This window comes from Saccopteryx bilineata, chromosome 4 (assembly GCF_036850765.1).
Source record: "Saccopteryx bilineata isolate mSacBil1 chromosome 4, mSacBil1_pri_phased_curated, whole genome shotgun sequence".
NCBI classification, from domain to species: domain Eukaryota; kingdom Metazoa; phylum Chordata; class Mammalia; order Chiroptera; family Emballonuridae; genus Saccopteryx; species Saccopteryx bilineata.
In genome coordinates this window covers 115,823,304-115,834,085 of record NC_089493.1, presented here as the reverse complement: position 1 = coordinate 115,834,085, position 10,782 = coordinate 115,823,304, and the positions used below count along the sequence as shown (strand labels likewise).

The 10,782-nt window shown below is 38.1% G+C and overlaps 1 protein-coding gene across 1 annotated transcript; it reads left to right on the top strand.

Annotated features, from left to right (window-relative positions):
• Positions 1-1,699: 1,699 nt before the first annotated feature.
• Positions 1,700-10,462, top strand: LOC136336282 (heat shock 70 kDa protein 4-like). Its single transcript, XM_066277808.1, is given in 6 exon segments — positions 1,700-2,123; positions 2,126-2,316; positions 8,312-8,834; positions 8,837-9,181; positions 9,184-10,059; positions 10,062-10,462. Coding segments are annotated over 6 exon segments (2,508 nt in total). The 5' UTR covers positions 1,700-1,909; the 3' UTR covers positions 10,421-10,462.
• The last annotated feature ends 320 nt before the right edge of the window (positions 10,463-10,782 follow it).

The following is a 10,782-nucleotide window of genomic DNA, read 5'->3' as shown; positions in this document are numbered from 1 at the left end:
CATGCAGCCTTAAAGGCAGAGGATATTTGCCAGCTGAGGTCAGAGTCAGAGGAAGATGTGACTATGGAAAAATAGTAAAAGAGTTGCAATATTTTTGGCTTTGGAGATGTTGGAGAAAGAAGGCCAAAAAATAAGACATTTAAACAGCTTCTAGAAGCTAGAAAACATAAGCAAGTAGATTCTCAAGAACTTTGCCAACACCTTGATTTTAGCCCAGTGAGACACTTTTCAAACTACGACTTCCATAACGATGTTAATAAGTTTGTGTTGTCTTAAGCTTGTGTGGTGATTTGTATAGTAGCCCTTGGAGGTTGATAGATGTGGTCAGTTATCAGCCAGGTATAAAGATAGAGTTTAAATACAGATTTTGGTGTTCTTGCTCCCTGGCCCTCTCCTTCTGTGTTCTCTCCCTTACACTCCAGTGGTCACGTTTTTCCAAATCTTTTCTGATCTTTAAGCCAATAAGACCACAAGATTTTCATTGGAGGTTTAGATATCCCACATAGCACAGAATAGAAACTGCCTTCAGAATAAAATAGGATACTCAATTCCTGTCCTTCCAAAGAATAGGTTATTTTCAGTATCTACTTTTCTTTGTATATTCTCTAGTACTTTCAAGCATTTGTTTTCTATTTTTTTCCCAGTATTTATGGCTGTTATCTATAGAAAGTTGGGCCTGTGAGAAGCTTAATAAGTCACACTGGAAATTGGGCTACTTGTACTACCCACGTAGTTGAAAAAAAACCCCAAATAAACCAGAAATTGTTGGAAAGAAGAAAATAAAAAATTATAGGGTTTAATTATTTTATTATTCAAATAGTTACTTCATATTATGCAGAATATACATAATTTGTTTAATCGTATTTTATTAATGACCATTTGAATTTTTTAGAAGTATTCAAAATAATAAATATTAGTTTTAGAGATATTTTAATAAAATAAGGGACAAAGGAATTGTGGGGTAAGTCCCTTGAACTACATTTTTCAAGTAACATTTTATTGGGGAACTATATGAGTGATTTTATAGCTCTTAATATATACAACAGATTTACTCTCCTAAAAGACCAAGGCAATTTACTATCAACATACAAACATACCTATTCTCTCATATCACAACACTAAATTATATATATTTCATTTTTATTATTTTCATAGGTGAGTAATGAATGACCTTGACCTTTATAACTTTGAGCTATCTGGTAATCGTTCTCATTGTTCTAGTAAGAGCCAGATATTTTGCATAATCAATCTTCTTTTACTCTAAGTCCACATGGTTTGAGAAGACAGACCTACCAATGGCTCTTTCCTAAACATTAAACATTGACCTAAGGGCTAAAAATGACTTCAGCAGATTCATCTTAATAGATGGCACGCTCTGGTAAGGTTGTGCTTTAGTTCAGGATTTAGATCCCCAGGGCTGCACTGCTCTCTGCTTTTACTGAGCCTCTGTCAGCAACTTTTCCTTTAAATATACATATATTTCCTTGTATATACAAAACAATAATTCTTTATTTACTTATATTTGTTAGAGTAACTTTTGATTGTTTAAAACAAAATTACCCATTTATAAAAAGTGATATCCATATACAGATATATGTTTTAAATACATAGTCAATTATATTTTTATGTTTTGGGAGATCTTCTCCGCCCCGGCTGCCCGGCGCCCTGTCTGCGGCCGCTGAGCCCGAGCGGCCGAGCAGCACGCTCCGCAGCAGCTCCGTTTCCGAGGACCTCGGCTCTCGCGTGGGCTCTCGCGTGGGCACCCTGCCAGTCCCGCACTAGCACCGGTCTACCGGCCCACGCGGTCCGCTCTCCGTGCGCCGTCTCCGTCTGCTCCGCGTCCTGTCTCGCCGGCCGGACCGGGCTGGAGCCTGAGCTGTAGCCAACGCCATGTCTTGTAGCCGGCGCCATGTCGGTGGTGGGCATAGATCTGGGCTTCCAGAGCTGCTTCGTGGCTGTGGCGCGCGCCGGCGGCTTAGAGACCATAGCGAGTGAGTACAGCGACCGCTGCACGCCGGCTTGCATTTCTTTCGATCCTAAGAATCGTTCAATTGGAGCAGCAGCTAAAAGCCAGATCATTTCTAATGCAAAGAACACAGTCCAAGGATTTAAAAGATTTCATGGCCAGCATTCTCTGATCTATTTGTAGAGGCAGAAAAATCTAACCATGCATATATTGTTCATTTGCCCACTGGATTAACAGGTATAAAGGTGACATATATGGAGGAAGAGCAAAATTTTACCACAGAACAGGTGACTGCCATGCTTTTGTCTAAACTGAAGGAGACAGCAGAAAGTGTTCTTAAAAAGCCTGCTGTGGTTGGATAAACATGGCAGCAGAGTAGACGGACACACAGATGCCCAGCTCTCAACACCAAACTGGAATACAAATCAATTTAGGAAAAATCAGCATGAAAAACCAACACTGAACTGTAAGAACAGCTCTCAAAAACCAAGGAGCAAAGAGGAAGCCACAATAAACCTGGTAAAGAGTGCTTGAATCTCCACTGCTAACAGGAACAGCAGGGGGGGTGGTGAGGCTGAGAGCCCAGAGAGGATTTCACAGAGGAAAAAGAGCAGAAACTACTGCTCACAGCCACTTACCTGGCGACCAGGGTGCAAGGTGGGTTGAAAAGACCAGCTTATCTCCCAAGTGGAAAGGACAAGGAGAGGGACAGACTGTGAGGGGTTAAGGTATGCAAGAAACGAAATAAAAAAGCTGACTCATTCGTGCTGGAGGCGGCCATAGCTGGGGGAGGGACTGAACCTTTCACAAAACAGAGCTGAAGTGCTTCCGGATCAGAGATCTCCGGACATCTATCCAGCTCCAATCAGCACAACAAGACACAGCTGAAAACAAGAAGTGGGGAGGAGAGGCAGTAACTCAGGTCTCCATGGAGATCTGAGATACACCTCCCCCTACTGAAGCTGAGAAAAAACCCTGCCCCCAGTGAGATTAGTTGGTTGAACAGACCTTCAGCTCACAGGTTACACCCACAGCATTCCTGGTTACAGTTTCAAGGAAGCCCCCTGCTGAGATCAGTTAACAAGACTATCACCTGTTAAGAAAACAAACAAATCAAGACTTCAAAGCTGCCCAAATCCGAAAGTGGATTACAAATAATAGCTGATACCAATCCAAGAAGACCTAGAAATAACACAACTGAAAACAGGAGGCAGAAAACACCAAGCCTAGACTCAAGCAACTCTACAAATAAAACACCATTATGAGAAGACAAAGGAGTGCAACCCAAATGAAACCACAAGAGACACCCTTGAGAGATGAACTGAGTGATATGGAAATAATCAAACTTCCATATGCGGAGTTCAAAATAATGATTGTAAGGATGCTTAGGGATCTTAGAACAACAATTGAGGGGCAGTTTGAAAACCTAAATAAAGAAATAGCAAGTATAAAAAAGGATATTGAAATATTAAAAAAGAATCAGTCAGAGATGACAAATACAATATCAGAAATGAAGACCACAATGGAAGGAATTAAAAACAGGATGGATACAGCAGAGGATCGAATTAGTGAGTTGGAGGACAACTGGAATGAAGGCATGAAAGCAGAGAAGAAAAGAGAAAAGAGACTCAAAAAATCAGAGGAAACACTTAGAGAGCTCTGTGACAACATGAAGAGAAATAACATCCGCATGATAGGGGTTCCTGAAGAAGAAGAAAAAGAACAAGGGATAGAGACTTTGTTCAATCATATCATAACTGAAAACTTCCCTAAATTAATGCAAGAGAAACTCTTACAAGTCCAAGAAGCACAGAGAACTCCATTAAAGAGAACCCAAAGAAACCTACACCAAGACACATCATAATTAAAATACCAAAGCTAAGCAATAAAGAGAAAATATTAAAAGCTGCAAGAGAAAAAAAAGTTATCACCTACAAAGGAGCCCCCATTCGGATGACATCCGACTTCTCAACAGAAACACTTGAGGCCAGAAGGGAATGGCAAGAAATATTCAAAGTAATGCAGAACAAGAACCTACAACCAAGACTACTTTATCCAGCAAGGCTATCGTTTAAAATTGAAGGAGAAATAAAAAGCTTCCCAGACAAAAAACAACTCAAGGAATTCATTACAACCAAACCAATGCTGCAGGAAATGTTAAGGGGCCTGTTGTAAACAGATCAAAGTTGGAAAAGAATATAGCAAAAAAAGGAATACACCTTTAAAGAAGAAAATGGCAATAAACAACTACATATCAATAATAACCTTAAATGTAAATGGATTAAATGATCCAATCAAAAGACATAGGGTAGCTGCGTGGATAAGAAAACAGGACCCATACATATGCTGTCTACAAGAGACACACCTTAGAACAAAAGATACACATAGATTGTAGGTCAAAGGATGGAAAAAAACATTTCATGCAAACAGAAATGAAAAAAAAGCTGGGGTAGCAATACTTATATCAGACAAATTGGACTTTAAAATAAAGGATATAGTAAGAGATAAAGAAGGCCACTACATAATGATAAAGGGAGTAATCCAACAGGAAGATATAACTATTATAAATATCTATGCACCTAATATAGGAGCACCCAAATATATAAAACAGACTTTGATGGATTTAAAGGGCGAGATCAACAGCAATACTATAATAATAGGGGATTTCAATACCCCACTAACATCACTAGATAGATCCTCAAGAAAGAAAATTAACAAAGAAACAGCAGACTTATTGGAAACAATAGATCAACTCGATTTAATAGATATCTTCAGATCCTTTCACCCTAAAGCAGCAGAATATACATTCTTTTCAAGCGCTCATGGTACATTCTCTAGGATAGACCACATGTTAGGGCACAAAAGTGCTCTCAACAAATTTAAGAAGACTGAAATCATATCAAGCACCTTCTCTGATCACTACGGCATGAAACTAGAAATGAATCACAGCAGAAAAGCTCAGAAATTCTCGAACACATGGAAACTAAATAGCAGGGTTTTAAATAATGAATGGATTAAGAATGAGATCAAAGAAGAAATAAAAAAATTCCTAGAAACGAATGACAATGAGCATACAACAACTCAAAATTTATGGGACACAGCGAAAGCAGTGCTGAGAGGGAAGTTCATAGCACTACAGGCACACTTTCAGAAGCTAGAAAAAGCTCAAATAAACAACTTAACCCTGCATCTAAAAGAATTAGAAAAAGAACAGCAAGTAAAGCCCAAATGTAGTAGAAGGAAGGAAATAATAAAGATCAGAGCAGAAATAAATGACATAGAGGCTAAAGAAACAATACAGAAGATCAATAAAACTAGGAGCTGGTTCTTTGAAAAAGTAAACAAGATTGATGAACCTTTAAGTAGACTCACCAAGAAAAAGAGAGAGAGGACTCAAATAAATAAAATTAGAAATGAGAGAGGAGAAATAAAAACTGACACAACAGAAATACAAAATATTGTAAGAAAATACTATGAAGAACTGTATGCCAAAAAACTAGACAACCTAGATGAAATCGACAAATTCCTTGAAACATACAATCTTCCAAAAATCAATCTGGAAGAATCAGAAAACCTAAACAGACCGATTACACCAAATGAGATGGAAACAGTTATCAAAAAACTCCCAACAAAGAAAAGTCCGGGGCCCGATGGCTTCACAACGGAATTCTACCAAATATTCAAAGAAGAACTAACTCCTATTCTTCTCAAACTATTTCAAAAAATTCAAGAGGAAGGAAGACTTCCAAGATCCTTTTATGAGGCGAGCATAATTCTGATTCCAAAACCAGGCAAAGACAACACAAAGAAAGAAAATTATAGGCCAATATCTCTGATGAATATAGATGCTAAAATCCTCAACAAAATATTAGCAAACCGGATCCAACAATATATGGAAAAAATCATACACCATGATCAAGTGGGATTTATTCTGGGGAGGCAAGGCTGGTACAATATTCGTAAATCAATCAATGTGATTCATCACATAAACAAAAAGAAGGAGAAAAACCATATGATAATTTCAATAGATGCAGAAAAAGCATTTGATAAAATCGAGCACCCATTCATGATCAAAACTCTCAGCAAAGTGGGAATACAGGGAACATACCTCAACATGATAAAAGCCATCTATGAGAAACCCACAGCCAACATCATACTCAATGGGCAAAAATTAAAAGCAATCCCCTTAAGATCAGGAACAAGGCAGGGGTGCCCCCTTTCACCACTCTTATTTAACATGGTCCTGGAAGTCCTAGCCACAGCAATCAGACAAGAAGAAGAAATAAAAGGCATTCAAGTTGGAAAAGAAGAAGTAAAATTATCATTATTTGCAGATGATATGATATTTTATATAGAAAACCCTAAAGTCTCAGTCAAAAAACTACTGGACCTGATAAATAAATTCAGCAAAGTGGCAGGATATAAATTCAATACTCAGAAATCAGAGGCATTTTTATACACCAACAATGAACAGTCAGAAAGAGAAGTTAAGGAAACAATCCCCTTCACAATTACAACCAAAAAAATAAAGTACCTAGGAGTAAAATTAACCAAGGAGACTAAAGACTTGTACTCGGAAAATTACAAAGCATTGATAAAAGAAATCAAGGAAGATACAAACAAGTGGAAGCATATACCGTGCTCATGGTTAGGAAGAATAAACATCATTAAAATGTCTATATTACCCAAAGCAATCTATAAATTCAATGCAATACCAATTAAAATACCAATGACATACTTCAAAGATATAGAACACATATTCCAAAAATTTATATGGAACCAAAAGAGGACACAAATAGCCTCAGCAATCTTAAAAAAGAAGAATAAAGTGGGAGGTATCACACTTCCTGATATCAAGTTATACTACAAGGCCGTTGTACTCAAAACAGCCTGGTACTGGCATAAGAACAGGCATATAGATCAATGGAACAGAACAGAGAACCCAGAAATAAACCCACAGTTCTATGGACAACTGATATTTGACAAAGGAGGTAAGGAAATACAATGGAGTAAAGACAGCCTCTTTAACAAATGGTGTTGGGAAAATTGGACAGCTACCTGAAAAAAAATGAAACTAGATCACCAGCTTACACCACTCACAAAAATAAACTCAAAATGGATAAAAGACTTAAATGTAGGCCGTGAAACCATAAGCATCTTAGAAGAAAACATAGGCAGTAAGCTCTCCGACATCTCTCAGAGCAATATATTTGCTGATTTATCTCCACGGGGAAGTGAAATAAAAGACAGGATAAACAAATGGGACTATATCAAACTAAAAAGCTTTTGCACAGCTAAAGACAACAAGAACAGAATAAAAAGACAAACTACACAATGGGAGAATATATTTGACAATACGTCTGATAAGGGGTTAATAACCAAAATTTATAAAGAACTTGTAAAACTCAACACCAGGAAGACAAACAACCCAATCCAAAAATGGGCAAAAGAGATGAATAGACACTTCTCCAAAGACATACAGATGGCCAATAGGCATATGAAAAAATGCTCAACATCACTAATCATTTGAGAAATGCAAATTAAAACCACAATGAGATATCACCTCACACCAGTCAGAATGGCGCTTATCAACAAAACAACACAGAATAAGTGCTGACGAGGATGTGGAGAAAAGGGAACCCTCCTGCACTGCTGGAGGGAATGCAGACTGGTGCAGCCACTGTGGAAAACAGTATGGAGATTCCTCAAAAATCTGAAAATTGAACTGCCTTTTGACCCAGCTATCCCACTTTTAGGAATATACCCCAAGGACACCATAGAACGGCTCGAAAAGGAGAAATGCACCCGCATGTTTGTGGCAGCATTGTTCACAATAGCGAAGATCTGGAAACAGCCCAAGTGTCCGTCAGAGGACGAGTGGATTAAAAAGCTTTGGTACATATATACTATGGAATACTACTCAGCCATAAGAAATGATGACATCGGATCATTTACAATAACATGGATGGACCTTGACAACATTATACGGAGTGAAATAAGTAAATCAGAAAAAAAAAAAAAAAAAACTAAGATGAATCCATACATAGAAGGGACATAAAAATGAGTCTCAGAGACATGAACAAGAATGTGATGGCAACAGGGGCGGGAGGTTGGGGGAGGGGGGAGGGGGTGAAGAAGGAGAGAGGAGTTAGGGGAGGGGAGGGGCACAAAGAAAACCAAATAGAAGATGACAGAAGACAATTTAACATTGGGGGAGGGGTATACAGCATAATCAAATGTCAAAATAATCTAGAGATATTTTCTCTCAACATATGTACCCTGATTTATCAATGTCATTGCATTAAATTTAATAAAAAAAAAAAACTGAAAAAAAAAAAAAAAAAGCCTGCTGTGGACTGTGTTGTCTTGGTTCCTTGTTTCTATACTGATGCAGAAAGACAGTCAGTGATGGATGCAACACAGATTGCTGGTCTCAATTGCCTGAGATTAATGAATGAAACTACTGCAGTTGCTCTTGCATATGGAATCTACAAGCAAGATCTTCCTGCCTTAAAAGAAAAACCAAGAAATGTAGTTTTCGTAGACATGGGGCAATCTTCTTATCAGGTTTCTGTATGTGCATTTAATAGAGGAAAACCTAAAGTTCTGGCCACTGCATTTGACACAACACTGGGAGGCAGAAAATTTGATGAGGTGCTAGTAAATTACTTCTGTGAAGAATTTGGAAAGAAATATAAGCTAGACACAAAGTCCAAAATCCATGCATTATTACGACTATCTCAAGAGTGTGAGAAACTTAAAAAATTGATGAGTGCAAATGCTTCAGATCTCACTTTGAGCATCGAGTGTTTTATGAATGATGTTGATGTATCTGAAACTATGAATAGAGGCAAATTTCTGGAGATGTTGCTGATCTCTTAGCTAGAGTGGAGCCGCCACTTCATAGTGTTTTAGAACAAGCCAAGTTAAAGAAAGAAGATATTTATGCAGTGGAGATAGTTGGTGGTGCAACACGCATCCCTGCAGTAAAAGAGAAGATTAGCAAATTTTTTGGTAAAGAGCTCAGTACAACACTCAATGCCGATGAAGCTGTCACTCGAGGCTGTGCACTGCAGTGTGCAATCTTATCGCCTGCTTTCAAAGTCAGAGAATTTTCTATCACTGACGTAGTTCCATACCCAATATCTCTGAGATGGAATTTTCCAGCTGAAGAAGGGTCAAGTGACTGTGAAGTCTTTCCAAAAAATCATGCTGCTTCAAAGTACTCACACTTTATAGAAAGGAGCCTTTCACTCTTGAAGCCTATTACAGCTCTCCTCAGGATTTGCCCTACCCAGATCCTGCTATAGCTCAGTTTTCTGTTCAGAAAGTCACTCTTCAGTCTGATGGCTCCAGTTCGAAAGTCAAAGTCAAAGTTCGAGTAAATGTCCATGACATTTTCAGTGTGTCCAGTGCATCTCTAGTGGAAGTGCACAAGTTTGAGGAAAATGAGGAACCAATGGAAACAGATCAGAATGCAAAGGAGGAAGAGAAAATGCAAGTGGACCAAAAGGAACCACATGTTGAAGAGCAACAGCAGCAAATGCCAGCAGAAAATAAGGCTGAGTCTGAAGAAATGGAGACTTCCCAAGCTGGATCGAAAGACAAAAAGATGGATCAACCACCTCAAGCCAAGAAGGCAAAAGTGAAGACCATTACCATGGACCTGCCAATTGAGAATCAGCTGTTGTGGCAGATAGACAGAGAGATCCTCAACTTGCACATTGAAAATGAGGGTAAGATGATCATGCAGGATAAGCTGAAGAAGGAGAGGAATGATACTAAGAATGCAGTAGAAGAATATGTGTATGATATGAGAGACAAGCTCAGTGGGGAATCCGAGAAGTTTGTGAGTGAAGAGAATTGTAGCAATTTTACTTTGAAACTAGAAGATACTGAAAATTGGTTGTATGAGAATGGAGAAGACCAGCCAAAGCAAGTTTATGTCGATAAATTGGCTGAGTTAAAGAATCTAGGTCAACCTATTAAGATAAGATTCCAGGAATGTGAAGAAAGACCAAAATTATTTGAAGAACTAGGGAAACAAATCCAACAGCATATGAAAGTAGTCAGCTCTTTCAAAAACAAGGAGGACCATATGACCATTTGGACGCTGCTGACCTGGGGAAGGTGGAGAAGAGCACAAATGAGGCCATGGAGTGGATGAACAAGCAGCTGAATCTGCAGAACAAGCAGAGTCTGACCATGGATCCAGTTGTCAAAGCAAAAGACATTGAAGCTAAAATCAAGGAGCTGATAAGTATCTGTAGTCCTATAATTTCAAAGCCCAAACCCAAAGTGGAGCCTCCAAAACAAGAGCCAAAAAATGCAGAGCAGAACGGACCAGTGGACGGACAAGGAGACAGCCCGGGCTCCCAGGCTGCTGCGCAGGGCACAGATTCAGCTGTGCCTTCGGATTCGGACAAGAAGCTTCCTGAAATGAACATAGATTGATTCCAATAGTTGTTTATATTAAAACAGATTATTATAAAAAAATATTTTGAATTATTCATAAGGTTATAAGTATACTTTATAATTTAAACTTGTAATTATTTAGTCAATTCAGTGATAGTGACACCATATTCTAATAATTTGAAGGGATAAAATATTAATATTATATGAATTCTGTATAAGGAAGCTTACAAAAAAACATTTGTAGAGTCAAGTATACAAATATTTAACAATACTCTGCATTTTATCTGAACACTTCTTTTTCTACTTTTCAGATATAACATCCATTATACTAACATATTTGGATACACTTTTTATATTTGGATAATGGCTATACTCTGTTGTGTTTGTAACATATTTTCTTT